The sequence below is a fragment of the Elephas maximus genome, chromosome 2 (genome assembly GCF_024166365.1).
Source record: "Elephas maximus indicus isolate mEleMax1 chromosome 2, mEleMax1 primary haplotype, whole genome shotgun sequence".
Classification (NCBI taxonomy): domain Eukaryota; kingdom Metazoa; phylum Chordata; class Mammalia; order Proboscidea; family Elephantidae; genus Elephas; species Elephas maximus.
In genome coordinates, this window is record NC_064820.1 from 214,308,574 (window position 1) to 214,328,842 (window position 20,269).

A 20,269-nucleotide genomic window follows, 5' to 3' on the forward strand; every position below is an offset into this window, starting at 1 on the left:
ATGGGGCAGTTCTACTCTGTCCTAGAGGGCCACTAAGAGTCAGAATCAACTCGACAGCAACAGGTTTGGGGTGGTAGTTACAAAATTCAATGAACATACTAAAAACTATTGAAGTGTACACATTAAATGGGTGAAACCATATGGTATATGAATGATATCCTGATAAAACTGTTTAAAAACAAAGTAGCTGAGTTATGAAAGGCAGGAGAAGTATTCTGAGAAGCTGAGTCCAAGAAACTAGTCCTGGCTGAAAAACCAGAAGATGGGGCAATTTACATGCCACTGACTAGTCCCCATGACAAACAAGCAGCTCACTAATCCAGATGCAGGGCAGCATTCCTTGACATGATGACAGCCCCCCCACCAGGCATCCTACTCAAGTAGCTGCCAGCCCTGGGAGGGATGTCTTCTCTGTGCTGCCCTGAAACCTGTCAGCAGAGCACAAGTCTCCCCCAAACATCAGATTCTAAAGCCCACTGACTCACTCAGCCTTGTGGGTTCACAAAGAAACTTGGCACCTGACAGGAGTTCAGAAACAACACACTAATGGCAGAAGTAACCAAAGCAGATTTCGTTTTGACACTTAAGTTACCCCCTAAAACATCAGAAACCATTAACTTTAAAAATGGGCACAAATTCAATATGATTCCAAACATGACCCACACCAAGGATCTCATTTCCAGAATTTTATGGTTACCAAAAAAAAAAAAAAAAAAGCTTGTACCTTCACACTAAATTCTCACATTTTAAGCATAAGAGGAATTGCCTCATGAGAAATATAATTTTGAGGCTGAAAGATGTCAACCACACTAGTTTTTCAATTATAATAAATATCACAGCTCACAGCAGGGTTTTAGGTTCACAGACCAAAGACATAATTAATGTGAGAATCCTGTTTTCCCGATCAAAAAGAAAAAATTTATTCCCACAGAACAATAAGAAAAAAAGAAATTGATGAAGGGAGCTATAGTTAGCAGAAAGAAAAATGTACCCCCATTGTCTTTTGGGTGGCAGACCTACTTGTTCAGAAGAGATGCTCTTTAAGATTCAAAATAAAAAAGGTCAATGGGTGAACATGAAGAAAGGACACACTCTACATTCTATCCTCGCTCGTGAAAGCAGGAGTACATCATGCCAGGGCCTCAGAGTTCTCCGTAAGGGCTGTCTAAGGGACAGATACTTGGAGGGGCTTTTAGGAACAGCCTAGGAGGTGGGGTAACAGACTAAGGAAAAGGGGGCAAAGGGAGGGAGAAAGTGGGTCCAGAGGCAAAGGCAGACATAGAGGAGGAACAGTTTTGTGGGGAGGGAAGATGGAAAGACGTATTCACCACCACCATCACCATCCCTTGACTGGGAAAAAATGTCAAGTGTGCTACCATTTGCGTGTAAGGGGTGAGGTAGAGTGAAGGGCCAGGAGAGGTGAAGGTATACTTCCAAAGCTGGTCAGCACCTGGCAGCAGGTACTCAGAGATCCAGGTCAAATGGGGGGAGGAGGATGAACGTGGAAAGGAAATAATCCGTGTGAGAAACAGAACTGGGTGAGTTAGATTTGCCAGTACGCAGGTATCAGAGACTGTAGGAGGAAGCCCTGTGCCTGTGTGGGTAAATATTAAGAACACAGAAAGAGGTTCCCCTGGAGCAAGGAATGAGGAAGATTCAGGTATGGGGTGGGAAGGAGGTCTGAGTACAGGGCCAGGAAGGCGGAGCAGATTGGAAGTGGCCAAAGAATGGGGGTAAAGGGTATGAGAGGCCTGGGACAGGAGGCCTGGAGGTGGAGGCAGCTGTGAAGAGCTGGGTGCTTGAAGCAAGAGACTGCAGCAGTAGGTAAGCAGAGGGTGGGGTACAAGAGGCAACAGACTATAAGGAGCCACAGCACGCAGCCAGGGTGTGAGGGTCTGGTCTTGAGGGGGGCCAGGGTCTGAGCAATCAGTTGTGGGGTTGGGGGCTCTCAGGCTCAGGGTCTAATAAGAGGAAGGCTTAAGAGTCAGATTGAGTTCACCCAAGGAGGAAATCAGAGCAGGAGGAGAACCCCGGGGTCGGAGGTCTGATCTTGGAGGATTCCTGGGACTGAGGAAAGGGGGACATGTCTCAGGTCTGGGAGAAACTGTCACGGGCCCAGCCATGGGAGGGGGCGTCCCGATTCGGATGAATCCAATAAGGAGTTCTGAGAGGGATTGGTGGGAGCTGATCTAGGGGTGACAAGACAGGTCACGGGTAGGAAGTAACCTGGTCCAAGTAGTGGGGGGCTTCCGGATCCCAGAGGGTTAGGTCACAGTCACGGGGTATCTGGTCAAGGGGCTCCATGTCTGAGGGAGTGGGTCCCAGTCTTAGGGGGCAGGTCAGGGTTAGGGCTCGCAGAGTTTGAGACACCAGCTGGGCAGGTCCCGGCTGTGAAGCGCCGGGCGCAAGAGGCCCCGGCGGCCAGGGCCTGATCTGCGGCCGCAAGCTCGAGGACCGCGGGCGGGCTCGGGCCGTGAGCGCCGCGAGGAGGTCCTTGGGCCGCAGTCGCCGGCCGGCGCTCACCTGCAGCACCACCTCCACGTCGTACGAGTTCCCCTTGCTCTTCTGGTGGCCACGGAACTTGGAGCCGCTGTATAGCAGGCTGGTGGCCACGCCGGGCTGCTGCGTGTTGATGGGCGGCGGTGGGATGAGGGAGGCCGCGGAGGCGGCCGAGGCACCGGTCGGCGGGGGACACTCGGTGCGGACCGGCATCGCGGGGTCCCCCGGAGCCAGGGCTGGGGGAGGGGAGAGGAACCGCCGCCGCCGCGCGGGAGCCGAAGAGGGGGAGGGGAGGGGGGCCGGGCGCGCACGCGCGGGTGGCCTCTGGGGGCACCACCCGCCCGCCACCTGCGGACCAGAGCTCCGGCCGCCACCGGGACCCCGGGACCTGCGAGCAGGGCCTCCCAGCGCTGCGCCGGGTACCCCCACTCGCCCTCGCGCGCGCGCGCGCGCGCGCACGCACACACACGCACACACACACACACGCACACGCGCGCTCATACAACCACACACACACTCACACACACACATACACACACAGTGACCCTTCCGATTGGCCCCGGCTCGCGGGGCGCCGAGCTCAGGCTCACGCGGCGCGCCCGCCCATTGGTAGGCGGAGAAAACACGTGGCGGGGTGCGCGATCGGCCCTCTGGGATTTGTAGTCTTCTTCTCGAGGCGCAGCGCGGAGGGGCGGGGCGACGTGCATTTGTGATGCTGATTGCGCGCGGTTGCGACAGCCTGCCAGTGGTGTCACGAAGAAGATGGCGGCGCCCAGGGCAACTGAGGGCTCTGGGAGTCGGTGAGAGAAGTTTCCGAACATCCCGCGCGCGTGTCGTGGGTTCCCTGCGCTCAGTGTGTGCTGCACTCAGGCTTCGCTCTGCGCGTCCTCGGAGACCCTCGGGCGCAATGTGGAGGAGCTGCCTCCAGCTGCGGGACTGGGGCCGCCACCTCCTGAAACGGCCCCTGGGTGGCCCCATCGACCCCTTGGTGCCGGGGCCATCCCCTGAGCTCCGGGCCCGGGCCTACGCCCCCCCAGCAGGTGAGGCCAGGGCGCATCCTATTTGGGCCAGGTTCCGAGCTCGGTTAGGGTGGGCTGAGGGCTCAGACCCTGCCACAGGCCGGGAAAGTGCAGACAGACGGGCAGGGGACTCCGGGAGGATACGCAGCGCTGCAACGCACAAGGCAAGCATTGACATTTGGCCCGCGCCACTTTTCTCAAAGCTTGTAACGAAAACAGATGTTATCCCTGTTTTCAGATGAGAACATTTGGGTTCAGGATCAAGACTTCACCAGGGTCACTGAGCAGACTGTGTGAGAGGTTGTGGCCTGTAAAGGCCGGCTGTCTGACCCCTTTCTGTGTCACCAGCGCCTAGCACAGGACCTGACACAGGAAGGGCCTGGAACCCAGGCCTGCAGTCCTCCCTCCTGGCCACTTTGTCTGCACCACATTTCCTGGCCCTCACTCTAGGCGCCCTACCGGAACCCCTCCCACCCCCAGCCTTTTCTGGTAAACGGAAGTGGACACCAAGTGCCTCCTTTCTCCACCTACGATTCTGATAAAGCCTAGGAGAAGGTAGTGACTCCTGCATTGTGCAGGGGCTAAGTTTTACGGTAAGAGTGTGAGTGACTTGCTTCAGTAAATGAAGAGCAATAACATTCTCTTTCCGGGCTGTTGGTTTTCCTATGCTAGGGCAGAAGGTGCAGTGGTCTTCAAGACAGAGGGGTCCCCATCTTGGTGAGGGCAGGGGATTATAGTATTCTGATTAAATAGAGGTTTATAAAGGACGTGCAAAGAAACTGAGAACACAAAGAGGCACCTAGTCCCATCTTGGGGAGGGGTTGAGGGCCTAGAAAGGGCCTTGAGTGAAAGGACATTTAACCTGAGCCTTGATAGATGAGAAGGAGTTTGGTGAAGAGGAGGAAGAAGTGATGGGTAGCTAGAATATGTCCAGAGGTGACAGGGAGTGTGGCTTGAGGGACTATGCCATACACTGCCTGCTTTAGAAAGTCCAGAACATGGGCAGTTTAACATTGTGGCTGGAGTACAAATCTGGGTTCTTATGTCTGAGGCACTGTGTTATCTTGGGCAAGCTACTACTTCCTTTGAGCCTCATTTTCTTCTGCGAGCTGAAGGAATAAGCTGCTTCTGTGGTCCTTTCAGTTTTTAAGCTCCATAAATTTATACAAATAGGGAAGGGGGTTCGGTGCAGCGGGGAGCCGAGTTTTCAGCTATCAGGGCCCAGATGAAGGGCTTGGAGGTGGGCCATGATGAGCCAGTAAAGAGGAAGAAGGAAGGACATTCTAGGGAGGCACAGCATGAGCAAAGGAGACATGCTCAAGCATTCACCACGTTGGCAAAAGCAAAGGGTTGATTTAGGTTGTGGGTGCCTGCTTTCCATCACTGCGGCACTTGATCTATCCTCTCCTTGTCCTTTCTACTGCAGACTTACTAGTTAGGCTCTTAGCAGTACCTGGCAGATGGTAGGTGGTCAATCATGAAAGAATGAATGAGGTACAGTGGGAGGAACACCCATAAATCAGGTCTGTGCATGCTGTACAAAGACGTTATCAGTGGTGAGGTTCTATGGGCCTTCTTGGGTAAGGTTTCAATGGTTAAGGAGATTGAATCTGACCCTTTAGGAATGGTCATACTGTTGAAGGTTTTCAAAAGGGGTTTAGGTCCCTGCACTAGCTTGTCATAAGTCCATTGACTCTGGATGTGGGGGTTGCGGATGCTCTGGAGAGGCAGCAAACACCAAATGAAGTCAGGACTCACCATTCACAAGTTGTTAGTCACCTGGACAAGTCATGTAGCTTGTCAGAGCCCTTACTACCACAGAGGCATTACCTGCCTTGTCTTCCTCATAAGGGGGTTGGGTAGATTACCAGTGATTCTCTAGCCTGCCACCTGTTTTTATAAGTTTTGTAAATAAAGTTTTATTGGAATGAAGCAGTGCTCAGTCATTTACATATTGTCTCTGTCTGCTTTCACTACAACAGCAGAGCTGAGTAGTTTATTGTCTGGGTCTTAATAGAAAGAGGTTGCCAATCCCCGTTCCAGAGCAAGAGCAGTTTGGAAAATGGGGAGTCTGTTTGGTTCATTTAGCCCGTTGAAATTAGTTGCTATGGCAGACACAATTGGCCTGAAGTTTTGGGTTTTTTTTTTAGCAGTTTCATTGCAATTTAATTCACATACATACAGTTCACCCATTTAAAGTGTAAAATAGCTTTTAGTTTATTCACAGAGTTGTGCAGCCGTCATCACTACCACCTCCACCCCTAGGCAACCACTAATCTACTTCCTGTCCCTGTGAATTTGCCTGTTCTGACATTTCACGTGAATGGAATCATGACATGTGGGCTTTTGTGTCTGGCTTCTTTCATTTAGCATATTTTCAAGGACTATCCATGTCATAGTATGTATCAGTACTTCATTTTTTTTTATTGCTGAATAATATTCCATTGTATGGCTAGACCACATTTTATTATCCTCTTATCTGTTGATGGACATTTGGATTATTTACACCTGTTGGCTATTGTGAATGATGCTGTTCTAACAAAGTTTTTGTTTTTGTGTGGCCAGCTTTTAAAATTCAACACTTTTTACATACCTGTTTCTTTGCATCTACATAGTCTACAGATTGTCTCTTAAAAGGCACTGTGTATGTGTGTTTGCCACAGATGTCCTGTAAAGGGAATAATTCATACTCAGAACGGACCTTGGTCTGCGTGCTTGGCCATTTCTCTCCTCTCTGGAGCCCGCTCCCATAGCCTTTGGCTAGCCCTGTTTTCACCAGGAGTGTGGAAGCTTCACAAGCTCCCCAGTGTCTCACAATTTGTCCTATGTGACTCTAGACCTCTGGGGGCCTAGGCGAATTACTCCCATCTTTCTGATATTGTTGGAGAGCGTGAGTCCTGGCACATGAATTTTCTAGATCATGTTTTGTTTTGTCTACGTGAAACCCTTACTTGGCTTCCTTTGGCTTCCGGAGGGAACCTAGAGCGTCTGCCTCCCCAACATCAGCTGTCACCGTCCCCTCTGATCATCTCTAACCCTTCTCGGCTAGGTTACTACAGTCTTGTCCTTCTGATGTCTTTGTACTTCTCCAAAACACTGCTCTCTGGTCCACAAAGACCCTGGACCTTACTGAAGACCGGTTCTTTTGTTGGAGATGACTTCCGTACACCACCCCCTCCAAAAACAAATCAGTCAATAAAGCTTGGCTAACTCTTCGCTCTTCTTCAGGTCTCCGATTAAATCTAACCACTTGGGGCTCTTTCTTGAGCCCAAGATGAGATGTGGCTTCCCTGGTATTGTTTTCCTTGTTCCTTGTATTTTCACCATTGAAAAAGTGACTTTACTGTTTGGCTAGTTTAATGTCTGTCCTCCTCATGGGACAGTAAGTACTTTGAGGGCAGGATGAGCTTTGCACAGTCATGTCCCTAGGACTTACCACACTTTCTGGCACTTGGTTAGTATCCACTGAAGTTTGTTAGTCCCTGGGTGGTGCCCATGGTTGAGTGCTTGACTGCTAACCAAAAGGCTGGAGGTTCAAGTCCACCCGGAGGCACCTCAGAAGAAAGGACTGGCAATCTACTTCCGAAAGATCAGCTATTGAAAGTCCCGTGAAGCACAGTTCTACCCTGACATATGGGGTTGTCATGAGTGGGAACTGATTCGGCAGCAGCTGATTTGGCTTTTGGTTTGGAAGTTTGTTAAAAGACTGAAAAGTGCACTTTCAGATGCAGAAGCTTACTTCGGCCAAGTGTCTGTGCAGAGCAGTCCACACCTGGGCCTGCCTCTGGTGTGTGGGGCTGGCAGCCCGGGCTCTTTTTACCCTGCTGTGTCTATTTGACTGCCTGGTTCTCTCCTGTTCAGAGCAATCTTTTTTGCTCCTTTCCTGCTCCTCCATCCAGCCCACTTCCCTCCAGTTTTTTTCTTATTCTTACTCAAGTACAGCAGTGGGCCTGGCCAGGACAGAGGAGCAAAGCAGAAAAAGGACTTCCCCGTGGGAAACCCAGCTATTTTGGCAATACGTAAAGTGTAGCTGGTGCTGTCAGCATCTGCCCAGTCTGTTCCTCAGTGCCCAGGTCCCCTGGGCCCTTTCCCAGGCCTGCATCAGGGCAGCATGCTGGTGCAGCACTGCTGCTCTGTGCTCCCCCGGTACTTCCTACACATGCTGGAAGACCCTACCCAGTGCTGAGTCAGGCTTTCATAGCACTTCCGCCTTCCCACCTTTGTACCTGGCCTGGTCAGATGGAGGCAGCCAGCCAGCCCAGTCATCCGAAGGCAGAATGGACGTAGTCTGGGTACCTCAGTCCAGACCAGAGGCACAAAAGGAGGCCCCAGACCCCCGTGGACCTGCCATTTGGATGAGACCAGGACAGCATGGACAGAAGGAAAGTTTAAAAGCACAGTGTGGCATAAACCTCCTTTCTGGGGTCAAGTGTGTGAGAAAATCAGTGTTAGGATTTCTGAGGAAGGCGGTGAAGAAGGACAGAATAACACATCCTCATCTTGGTGGCCAGATCTGACCACATTTTTAAATATGTGTATATATATATTTAAGCTCCACTAGGCCTAAAAAAAAAAAAAAAAAGAAAAGAAAAAAATATTTTTTTAGGACAGCAAAAAAAAAAAAAACTTTTTTAGTCTTTTTTTAGGCCAGGGGTTTTCTTTGTTTTATTCACTGTTGTATCCCAAGTGCCTAGAGCAGTGCCTGACACATGTAGGCGAACAAAATGTTATTTTTTGTGGGAAAAAAGCTTAGGCTTTAGTTTAGTAATGCAACCCTGGAAATGCAATTTTGGGCCTTCTGTGTTTAGGTAGGAAGTATAGTAATGAGATTTGTGGGGTAAAAACAGGTACGTGGGAAAACAGAAGAAGAACGCGCTCAGTTATTCAGATACCCTTGTACCATTATCTCCCCCCACGCACCAAGTTCTCCTGAATTTGAATTAATTGCTTAACTGAATAATTAGTTCAATTCTCTATTTGAATTAATGCAATTTTAACCAAAACTTGGTCGATTTTTAAAAAAAGATGTTAAAACCAGATGATTTAATGAGCCTCCTTTTCCTCCACATGCCACATCATTACCTCAATAAGTAACTTCAGTCAGGGACCCTGAGGCTCTTGGTACCCAGTGAATGGGTGAACAAATGAGCGAATGCATGAAAGTATTGTATCTGTTCTAGGGACTGAAGACCATGTTATGGTTTTTGGCTTCCAAAATGTGACCTATTTGTTCTTTATTAGTTGAGAGAATCTGTGTGATTCCTTCCGAGGTGCTCTTGGTTTTTAATCCCTCCTGGATAAAAGAGGGAGGATATGTTTATATTTTCATATAAGGTTTTATTGAAGTTATTTTCAAAAGAGAATACAGAACACAGATTTTCCCCTTAAATGTTTGGAGTCTCTGTTGAATATATAAGCAGGTTGGCTAATTAGGTTAATTAATTGGATAGAGGGAATAGAAAGTACTCTTGCGACATGTGCTTACTGCCTGGTTATTGCACGTATACACACACACACACAAAATGCTGGCTTTTCACTCATCCCTGCTTAGAAGTGGGCCTCTGGGGTGGAGCTCTGGCTTTATCCCATCCTCATTGTGCGGGCGTTGGGGGGACAGTACTGGTGGCGGGGGAGGGGGTGGTGGGGAAGGTCAGACTGAAGGTGGTAGGAAAACCTGTAGAGTGAGATAGGCTTTGCAGCTTGGGGATGCTGCGTGATCAGACTTGTCCCTGGGGCTTGGTGACTGGAGGGCGACATGACTGGCATGTCCTGCTCCTCTCTTGATCCCCAGAGTGCTCCCCTCCCCAGCTAGCCACCTCCTCCAGCCTCAGTCAGAGCTGTTGTTGAAACTGTGTAGAGTAGGACAGACTTGAACGGTGCTGGGAAAATCAAGCAAATAAAGCAACATCAGCAGTAATGATACAGCTGGGCTTGTCACTTCCTAAGCTGTCACTATGTTAACCTGCCTTTTTGAAAAATCTTTCTTGCAGAAAGAAAGCGGTTTTATCAGAATGTCACCATCACCCAGGGTGAAGGTGAGTGTCTGAAACTGATTGCCCCCACCATTGTGCGTGTGTGTGTGTGTGTGTGTGTGTGTGTGTGTATGAAAGGTTGGGAACATTTTTCAGCTCCAGCTACTTCTGTGGTGAGATGGTACCTCTTGCTTTTGTCAGATATGTTTTTGTAAGCCCTTCAGTGAGAGGACTTGGGGTTGCTTTGTACCAATTCACATGGCTAAATATAGGAATGGCCACTCAGTTCCATTTCACAGTCCCTGAGAGGTTTGCATTTGCTCTTTCAAGGTGGCTTTGAGATAAACCTGGACCACAGGAAGCTGAAAACACCCCAAGCCAAGCTCTTTACTGTCCCCAGTGAGGCCCTGGCCACTGCAGTAGCCACTGAATGGGACTCCCAGCAGGATACCATCAAGTTCTACACCATGCACCTGGTAATGAGCTCACAGTGCTGGCCTGTGCCCTAGTCCTCTCCTTGTCCCCGTGACTTCGTCCAGGGCTCTGCAAAAATGTAGATGCCTCTCCAGATTCTGGCCCGACTCTGCAAGAGGGACTCCAGTCCCCTGACTACAGCAACCTCTCCCCCTTATGGCCTTGCCACAATGCCATCTCCTCAGAGGGACTCCAGCCCTCTTATTGTCTGTGATGGCAGCTACATTGTGCGTTTTAGGTTCACATGTTTGTTGTCTGTCCCAACCACTGCACTGTGAGGAGCATGAGGGCCGGGGCCGTGTCTATTTCACTCACCAGGTGTGCCAAGCCCTACCACGAAGGTTAGCTGGCACTGGTAAGTATGGCTGAATGAAAGAACAAATGGAGCCACGGGTGGGGGCAGCTCACTGTAAGCCAGCCTCTCCCACCCACACAGAGTGGCTCCCATGGGCACTGTGGCCACTGAGCTCTTTGGGTCCAGGTTCTCTGGCTTCTAGACTTTGGAACCTTGGGCAAGTGCCTGTCCCTCTCTCAGCCCGGTTCCCGTCCCTGTCTGTGAGAAGGGAATGCTGGTGGTACGTGCCATGTGGAGTGAGGTCAGGATTAGACGAGGTGATGCATGTGAAGTTCTGGCCAGGTGCGGGCACAAGTTAGCATTCAGTAGCTGTGGGACCAGCCATCGCTCTACTCCCTGTTGACATGCAGACCTGGGCTGGCTGCCTCGCAACCTTCACAGCCATCTGTGCTGCTCTCTGCTCCTTCGATGATGAAATCAGGGTGACCGGGCCACAGCTAGTTGTTCGAGTAGCCTAAGCAACTCATTGTCAGCAAGGCAGATCTGGAAAAACCATCCTGACCCTGGTTTGGATGGTTTGTTTCCCTGCTTTCTGAGGCATTGGGGAGCCAGGTGGTAAAGCATGCAATCAGCAGGCTTGCATTCCAGTTCTGCTTACATATCTTATTTGCAGTATCTGATGATGTACTTAACCTCTTTGGGCCTCAGTTTTCACATCTCTGAAATGGGTAGAACAACAGTACCTACTCCAGAGGGTTGTGGTAAGGATTACATGAAATACAGCAGCACCAGGCAGTGAAGAGCATGACACCTTGGGGAAGTCCATTTGTTCTAAGGCTCAGCTTCATCTGCTAAGTGGGGGTGAAAGTTCCTGCCTAGGAGGGCTAGCTTGAGGATCTCATAAGCATCCAGCACAAAGCTTGCTGTCGCAAGCTTTCGACCGATGTGCTGCTGTTGTGATTGTGAGGACTCCTCAGGCCATCTCCCTGGTGTGGCCATTGGCTTCTCTCCTTTTTGCTGTGTGTTGGGTACAGTGTCCTCAGGAGGGTAGTGCTTTGGCCTGAGCCCCACAGCTGATCACGGGGGGACTCTCTACCTTTTGATCCAGACCACCTTGTGCAACACTTCTTTGGACAACCCAACCCAGCGAAGCAAGGACCAGCTGATCCAGGCGGCTCTGAAGTTTCTGGACACTGACACCATCTGGTAAAGGACATTGCTGGAACTCCCTTGGGACTAAGCTGATTGCTCTGGGTCACCTTGCCTCGTGTGCCAGGCAGTTATTAGTGGAAGGGTGGCAGACTGGTTTCCATTGTCTCGTGTGGGGTAGGGGTGGGGCACCCCTCTTGACATCAGCACTAAGCTCCCCTGTACCTCCCTAGGATGGGGATGCCTCAGCTACAACTGTGTCAGAATACAACCCTTCTGCAGCCCATCCTCTACCTCCTGGTCTGGGGGAGTATAAGCAGCACTTCAGACTCCAGGATCCAAGGAGCACCCCCTCAATGGGGCTCTGACCCTAGCTGTGGCCCTGACACCCACCATTCTTATGTAGACATTCTGGTCATTCCTCAACTTGGGCATACAGAGCCTATCAGATATTGACATCAAGGAGCTGGCTTCTCCCAGCTCTAAATTTCCCGTGTTTATGTTCTCTGGCTAGTCGGTCAATGATGCTGAAGGAAAGCTGAGGGAAGAACTATGTAGGGGAGCAGCCACGTCTGCTCTCTGCTGGTCTGAGGTGCTAAAATTCTAGGTGCCTTGTGGACGACATCCAAAATCAGCACTGAAATTTTGGGAGGAGCAAAGGTGCCCCTGACCAGGTTGCCATAGTGCCCATGTTGAGCTGCTAGCCAGAAAGCCAAGTGCATTTGGGTTAGGGGCCATTTGACTGACCACTTAACCTAACTCAGGGAAAACATTCCTTGAAAATGATAGAGGGACTCTTGACAGGAGATGAAGAATGGTTGGGCCACCGGGGCTGGGATCTTAAGATGAGAAGCTGGAGCTGGACCGCAACCCCCCGCCCCCGCCCTAGGGGTGCCATCGCTGAGTCTGTCCGTTCTTCCACTTCTCTGCTCCTACGCCTTACACTCTGTCTTACCCCCTCTGCTTACATGGGCCAACGGCTCTCCACAGGGCCACCTGGGGCCCATCCCATGAGGCCTTGCAGCTCAGCTCCCTCAACTGACTCCGGCTCCATTTCTCCAGGTCAAAACAAGTGTCAGGTCCCCTCAGGGCAGGCTTCCACGCAGCCTCGGCACCGATAGCTAGGGATGGACCCCGGAGGCATGCACTGTCTCTTGGGAGGGGAAGGTCAGGGCTGCCACGACTGAACTCCTAGCACAATATCCATGTTCAGCATCCAAGCATCAAGTGGATGTGGATCCAGGGGTGCAGTTAGGAAAGCAAATCTGTTCTAGAATGTCATCAGTGCCATTACCTGGCCAGTAATGAGGGGCCTCTAGGGCAGTGGTTCTCAAACTGGAGCCTACATCAGAATCACCTGGAGGGCTTGTTAAGCTACTCATTGCTGGGCCTCGTCCCAGAGTTCTGACTTCGGTCTGGCCAGTTCCCCAGTACGGCTGATGCTGCTGGTCCCAGGACCACACTTTGAGAGCTGCTGCTTTAGGGGAAGAGCTGAGAGGCTGGCTTGTGAGGCTGGGGTGGTGGAGAAGAAGTGTTGGCTCTGGTTCTGGTTTCCCTTTGTCTGTGCCGAATGAAGGAGCTGTATTTTTTGTCACTGAAGGTGACTTTTGCGATGAATTAGCTACAGGGTGGAGGAGCCAGAGACACTAGTGGAACTTCAGAAGAATGAATGGGACCCCATTATCGAGTGGGCTGAGAAGAGGTAAGATGCACTGCTTGCCAAGGCACTGCCCCTCCTCACCCCACCTCCAGGCAACCCCTTAACTGGTCACCAGGACTGGGCAGGGTTGGGGTCCAGGGCCACACCATACAAACCCTGGCTGCTCTGCTTTCTGTGCTCAGATGTCCTGGGATTAGGCATCTCTTGGACGTTTGGTGTAGGGTCACCTTGGGGAAAGTGCTGTCAGGCGTTCTCAGCCTGTCCCAATGCTGGGCACTGGGCACTTGCCATTGGTGCACACTGTGCTGGGCGTCCTCGGGCAGCACCGGGGCTCCCAGGCTGCCCTCCCCAAGCGGCTGAGAGCAGCAGTGTTGGTTTAGTCCCAGGTCTGCCACTTGTCAGTTGTGCGACTTGGCCCCCGAGCTCAGTGTCTGTCTTTGAGGTGGAGCTAGTGAAACCTCAGGACTGGGGCGTGAGCACAGCGGTGCCTGTGAAGGGCTGGCACCGGCCTGGCCCATGCACATGCTCACATGCTGGCAGTGGTCATCTTGTATCATCACAATTGTTACACCCCTCAGTGGGTCACGGAGCAGTCACATGGCACACGTGCACATGCAGGGGCCAGCCCGGGTAGTGCCGTGACAGAACCACAGGCAGTGTTTTCTCCCAGGGGTGCACAGCTCTAGGAGCTGAGGGGTCCCAATGTTTTTCCTTTACGGGAAGACTCCTGTGAGTGCAAAACTGAAAGGACTATTGATGAGGCAGCAGAAGAAATTCAATTTGATTTCATTCCAAGGGAGTGTGGGAGGGCTGGCGTCGGGGTACTGCCTTGGCCACAGTACTTTGTGAGCTTACATGGATGTTTCTGGTGTAACATTTTTCACAAAAGTGAGTCCCCCAGTCTGTCTCCTTCATTTGCTGCACATTTGCCGAGTGCCCACAGTGTGCCAGGACCCTGGGGTTTTAAAGTAAAAGGCACAGGCGGTGCTCCGAGGGACTTAAAATAAAGAGATCAAGTGAGGTTAACAGCTGCAGCAGCAGCAGGTTTCCAGTTGACCCGATTCAAGGCAAACCCACGTGTGTCAGAGTAGAATTGTGCTCCGTAGGGTTTCCACTGGCTGGTTTTTTGTAAGCAGATTGCCAGGCCTTTTTTCCAAGGAGCCTCTGGGTGGACTCAAACTTTCAACCTCTTGGTTAGCTGCTGAGTGCTTAACCATTTGCACCACCCGGGGATGCCTAACAGCTGCAGTACTGGATGAGAAATATGAAGATGCAATGTCATCTTAAGGTCTAATTAAATGTAACAAAATTCAGGTGCCTAGAGATCTGTGCCACGGTATACAATAGTCTGGTTTTTGTGGCAGTTGAGCTTTCTTGTCCTTAACAGTTTACAGAAGAACTTAGCCACTCCTACACTCGATTTGTACTATTAGGAATTTCAGCAAGGATGGTTTTAAACCACTGGGGACTCTGTGATACATGAAAGAAATTACAAAAATTGTTCTTCTCCATTATATTTGTCATGTGCTTTATATAGTTATGATTATTCTTGAAGATTTATTGTTACTTGAAGCCAGCGCATGTCCTATAGATCCCAGGCCAAAAACAATGCCATGTATAGTATTTTTTTTTTTTTTTTTCTTGAAGATTTATTGTTACTTGAAGCCAGCGCATGTCCTATAGATCCCAGGCCAAAAACAATGCCCTGTATAGTATAGGGGCCATAAATATTTGTTGAATAAAGAAAATGAATTATGTAAGACACATACAAATATTCCTGAAAGCAATATTTAAAAGAAATCTTTTATGGCCTCGAATGTGAAAGACTTTTTAGAAAGTTTAAAAAGCAGATATCCACGTGTTTGCTGGAGATTCCAGGTACACAACTGAAGAGTTTCCGGCGGCTGTACCCAGCTCGCATGACTCACCAGCCATGCAGGGCATTTTCCTGGTCCTTTGGGTTTGCTCTTGGGGGACAAAAAATTAGGTCAGGAGGCCACTGGCCAGTGGCGGTGGATCCCAAAACCCCTAAGACTGGCTCCTTGGCCAGATATCCTGACGGGGTGCATATATGCTCAGTAGCTTAGGTCTGGGCAAGAGCTGGGCTGCTCTTGGGCCACGGCAAGACGAAGACAAGCTGAAGCTTTTTCCTTTCAGATATGGCGTGGAAATTGGCACCTCCACCAGCATCATGGGGCCCAACATCCCAGCCAAGACTCATGAGGCACTTGCCAGCCATCTGGCATCTTACAACATGTGGGCCCTCCAAGGTATTCATGGAGCTGGCTGGGGCTGGGGGACAGGGATGATGGGCTTTTGCATCTGCAGCCTGTGCCTACCTGTCCCTAAGGAAGCTCCAAGGTGGCTTTTAAGGACAGAGGCTGGCTCTGACACCAACCCTTTTACTCAGGCTGTGCTCCAGACTTACACCTTTCCTGCACAAAGCTGGGTTTCTCTTCCCCAGCACAAGTCTTGGGTCCATGTGTCATTGGCCAGGCTTGAGTCACATGCCCATCCCTGAACCTGTCACTGGGTCAGGGGTGTGGAATGCTCTGATTGCCAGGTGCCGGCCATATGCACCGCCCTCACCCCCCTCCCCGCCCCACCAAGTGAGAGCAGAGGACCATCCCCAAGAAAGGATAGAGCTCTCTTCAGAAGAAAAGGGGTGGGTACAGAGCAGGCCAACACAACAGCTTCTTCCTGGGACCATTCTCCCCCATTTAGCGACTTTTTACCACTCGGAGCATTAGAGCAGCTGCCCTGTTTGAGTGGGGGCTTCCTGGGTCCTGACTTGGCTTGTGTCCTGCAGGAATTGAGTTTGTGGTGGCCCAGCTCAAGTCCATGGTGCTGACCTTGGGCCTGATGGACCTGCGCCTGACGGTGGAGCAGGCTGTGCTGCTGTCCCGCCTGGAGGAAGAGTACCAGGTGAGGTGAACCATGGCCTTGGGGCTGCCCTCAGTTCTCTACCCACCAGGGGAGAAGCAGACCACTGATAGATTCTGATAACACCCCTTCCTAATTTACATGGACTGGGGGACGGGCAACCCATCTGAGTTTTTTGAATGTGAACTTGGCCCTATTACTTTCATGTACGTACTGAAACCAGAACTAAGGGCCGGTAGAAGTACTGCCAAGTAACAGAGATAATCAGGTCATGGCAGTAAGTTCAACCCTGTGCTTCAGCCCTGGGATCATACCTCACCCCTGGGTCTCACCTCCTCGAAACAGCTACAGGTGGGCTGCCGTTACCCCATTTTACAGGAGAAAACCGAGGCACAGGGCTGCATGGCTGGGAAATGTTCAAGCTGGCTTTGGAGCCAGGTCTGGGGGCCTCCAGAGCCACGGCCCTTCTCCCCCACAGACACTCGTGGACAGACATGAATCATCTGGGCCCAATCCACACACACGGTGCTACCATTGCTGAAAGTCACATTTGTGTTCTTCCAAGTGGGCTACCCTGCTTCAGCCCCCAAGTCTCCCCAGCAGTTAGCCTGGCTGCCAGAGGAGCAGAGGGAGCTGCTGTCTACACACCAGTTGTGGTTTAGTGGGCTCAGATTCCACCAGGGTTTGCTGGACTATCATTTGCATTTTTTTACTCTGAACATTACAGTAGATTTTGCAGTTATAAGGTGAATTGCTACTAGGAGTTGAGTCTCAGTAGGATGAAAATGTCTTTGTAATGGCAGTTTTTCCCAAGTCCATGTAGTCATCTGGTGATCCAGGAAGTGCTGAGGGAATATTTCTTTCCGAACAACAAAAGAAGCTGGTGGTTTTGGTGTTAGGAAGGATTGACTAGGGCGAAGTGTGATTCCTGGTGTTACGGGTTTGGTTGGGAGCCAGGAGCCCTGGTTTCTGGTCTGGACTCTGCCTTTGGCCGTGGGACCCTGAGCCAGGCCCTCATTCTCTGAATGTCTGTTTTGACCCTCCACAAAATGGGGGTAGCCTGGATTATGTAGTGACAGTGCTCTGGCAGCATAACATGCTCTTCAGAGAATATAGTGCAGTTTTCAAGACAGACTGGGCAGCTTAGAAATGCGGAGAATTGTGGGGGCACATGAGATTCAGGGTGACCAGAAAAGCTGAGGTGGCCAGGCCGGGCCAGGCCTCCTGGGCCTCTAGCGGGAGAGGAACTGGCAGGTTAGGCTGGAATCGGGCTGCCTCCCTCTGGGCTTCAGAGCCCTGCAGCCTGCCCGTGTGTGAGCAGAGGCCCTTTCAGTCCTGGGCCCTCTCCAGAGTCAGCCCTGCAGCCCACCACGGGCCTCAGTGACTGTCCATTCCTTCCATCCCACGGGCTGGGCACCTTGGAGGAGAGAGCACTTAGGGTCCACTGGCCCTGGGTCTAGCCCACATCCTCTCGGATCACCATTGCCTCTTGAGCATGGACGGCTGCTGGCCAACTGCCCCCTCCCCATCCCCACACCCCCGCACGTCTTGTGTGTGCTGGCTTGGGGCCTGCACTTGCTCAGCTTGGCCTCCTGCAGCTTTGGCCTAACAGGAGCTGGGCACTGGGTGCCCTCCCAGCAGCTTGTCTGGTTCTCCCCTCAGATCCAGAAGTGGGGTAACATCGAGTGGGCCCACGACTATGAGCTGCAGGAGCTGCGGGCCCGTGCAGCCGCCGGCGCCCTCTTCGTGCACCTCTGCTCCGAGAGCACTACTGTCAAGCACAAGCTTCTGCAGGAGTGAGGCCTGCAGCCAGGCCATGGGCAGCAGAGCCCTGTGGGGCCCCAGCCGGCATAGGCACCCGGCCAGCCGCCAGTGACAGGCAACGGGTTGTACATGACTTCCTCTTATTTTAGTGACCTTATTTTATTAAATATGTCTCCAGTCTGAAAATGTGCCCTGTTTTAATTCATGCCTCCACTTTCTCCACTCCTGTGATGTCTGCATTTCACCAAGGTTAAGCTGACCTTCCACGGACACATTTTGATACCTGCTGCCCTGGGTTGGGAACTTACACTGGGGAGAAAACCATGTCAGTGACAGGTATTGTTTCCTGGTTTATAATCAAATGATCTTTTCAAAGTGAATCCTTCCAAGCCAGTTGTATCTATTTGTTCCTGCTGATTGAGAAAAAAATTATTTACTGCAGAAAATAGAAAATACAAGTTGTGCCTGGGTTTAAAAGCCAGGACAGGAACAGGGCAAGGTCCCGTGATGTGCAGGCTTCTCTCCTTAAGTCCCAAACACATAGTCACCTCCATGTCCTCCAACCAAGCCCCGCCCCCGCCCACGGTCACCTCCACTTGCTCCATGCCCAGGCCTCCCACACACAGTCACTGTCACGTCCTGCATGCCTGCGTCCCCCACATGGTCACTGTCATGTCTTCCACATCTGGGTCCTCCCACACAGTCACTGTAATGTTGTCCATGCCCAGGTCTCCCTACACGGTCACTTCCACATGTAGGTACCCTCCTCCACCATGGTCAACATCATGTTATCCATGCCTGGGTCACCCTACACAGTCACCACCACGTCCTGCAGGCCGCAGTCTCCCCCAGCGGTCACTGCCATGTCCTTCAGGCCCAGGCCCCCCACCCCGCCGCCATGATCACCTCTATGTCTTCCACACCCAGATCCTCCCACATGGTCGCTGTCACATCCTTCAGGCCTAGGTCTCCCCATGGTCACCAACACATCCTCCATACTTGGGTCCCCAACACAGTCACATCCCTGTCTTCCATGCCCAGATACTCCACAAGGGTTGCCATCTTGTCTTTCACAGCCGGGTCCCCACAGGGTCACTGTCATGTCCTCCAAACCCAGGTTGCTCCTGTGGACACCTCCATGTCCTTCCTCGTGACTCCCACATCCTCCATGGTGTATCCACCTCCAGGGCCACCATCATGCCCACCAGGCTTGTGTCCTTCCTATGGTCACCTCCACATGCTCTATATCCAGGTCCCCCCCTACATGATCAGTCATGTGTTCCATACCCATATCCCACACACAGTCACTGTCACATCCTTCAAGCTCGAGTTTCTCAACACACTCACCACCATATCCTCCATGGCTGGCTCCCTCACATGCTCACATGGTCACCTCCAAGTCCTCCACACTTGTACCCTCCACCAAGGTCACTGTCATGTCCTCCAGGCCCAGGTTCCCTTTACAATCACCTTCACGTGCTCCATGCCCAGATCCCCCCACATGGTCACCATCACACTGTCATGTCCATGCCTGGGTACCCCCACACAGTCACCATCATGCCCTCCACACCTGGGTCCCCTACACAGTCACTGTCATGTCCGTGCCCAGGTACCCCCACACAATCACCATCACACCCTCTACACCCAAGTCCCCCTCACACTGTCATGTCCATGCCCTCCACTCCTGAGTCCTCCCACATGGTCACTCTATATGGTCACCTTCATGTCCTCCACACCCAGGTCCCCCTTTATGGTCACCTTCATGTCCTCAATGCCCAGATGCCTCCCCTACATGGTTAACTCCACATCCTCCATGCTTGGATTCTCCACCAGGGTCAAAATTACATCTTCCAGGCCCAGATCCCCCTGAGATCACCATCATGTCCTCTACACCTATGTCCCCCTCCACGTCACCATTACGTTTTCCATGCCCAGATCCTCCACCAGGGTCCTCCAGGTCTGTGTTCTCCCCTCCCGCAGTCACAGTCATATCCTCCACACTTGGGTCCTCCATACGGTCACCTGCATTCCTTGCCCAGGTCCCCTAACATGGTCACCTCAACATTCTTCACACCTGGGTCCCCCACATAGTCACCTTCATGTCCTCCATACTCAGGTCCCCCCTCATGGCCACCTCCATGTCTTCAATGCCAAGGTGCCCCCACACGGTCGCCTCTACATCCTCCATGCCCAGGTCCTCCCCCCCTACTTGGTCACTTCCATGTCCTCTACACCTGGTCTCCCCACATGGTCATTATCATGCTCTCCGGGCCTGGGTCTCTCCACATGGTCCCTGTCATGGCCCAGGTTCCCCACATGGTCATCCTCATGCCCTCTGTGCCCAGGTCCCTACACATGGTCCCCTCCATTTCCTCTATTCCTGAGTCTTCCACATGGTCACCATCTTGTCCTAGTCTATTCTCAGGTCTCCCACCATGATCACTGTCACATTCTCCGTGCTCGGGTTGCCCCACAAGTCACTTCCAAACTGAAGGGGGTCACATACCCATGCCCTCCCCACACAGTCCCCTGGCTCTGCATCAGCACTTGAGGT

General features: G+C 51.7%; 2 protein-coding genes across 2 annotated transcripts in view; one reads left to right on the forward strand and one right to left on the reverse strand.

Annotated features, from left to right (window-relative positions):
• GID4 (GID complex subunit 4 homolog) overlaps positions 1–3,320 on the reverse strand; it is a 31,388-nt gene extending 28,068 nt beyond the window's left edge. Inside the window, exons 1-2 of the mRNA XM_049870857.1 lie at positions 3,037–3,320; positions 2,524–2,887 (exon numbers count right to left, since the gene is read on the reverse strand). Of these exons, the coding sequence (XP_049726814.1) occupies positions 2,524–2,887; positions 3,037–3,320 (648 nt within the window). The remainder of the gene's footprint in view (positions 1–2,523; positions 2,888–3,036) is intronic.
• Positions 3,213–17,894, forward strand: ATPAF2 (ATP synthase mitochondrial F1 complex assembly factor 2). The gene is made up of 8 exons (XM_049874736.1): positions 3,213–3,539; positions 9,509–9,553; positions 9,821–9,966; positions 11,368–11,465; positions 13,030–13,110; positions 15,226–15,338; positions 15,878–15,993; positions 17,614–17,894. The coding sequence occupies exons 1-8, from the start codon at positions 3,407–3,409 to the stop codon at positions 17,749–17,751; spliced, it is 870 nt and encodes a 289-aa protein (XP_049730693.1). The 5' UTR covers positions 3,213–3,406; the 3' UTR covers positions 17,752–17,894.
• The last annotated feature ends 2,375 nt before the right edge of the window (positions 17,895–20,269 follow it).

Coding starts and splice junctions, on each gene's coding strand:
- ATPAF2 (XM_049874736.1), top strand. CDS start 3,407: ATGTGGAGGAGCTGCCTCCAGCTGCGGGACTGGGGCCGCCACCTCCTG. Junction 15,339..15,877: donor CAACATGTGGGCCCTCCAAG/GTATTCATGGAG, acceptor TGTGTCCTGCAG/GAATTGAGTTTGTGGTGGCC. Junction 15,994..17,613: donor GCCTGGAGGAAGAGTACCAG/GTGAGGTGAACC, acceptor TTCTCCCCTCAG/ATCCAGAAGTGGGGTAACAT.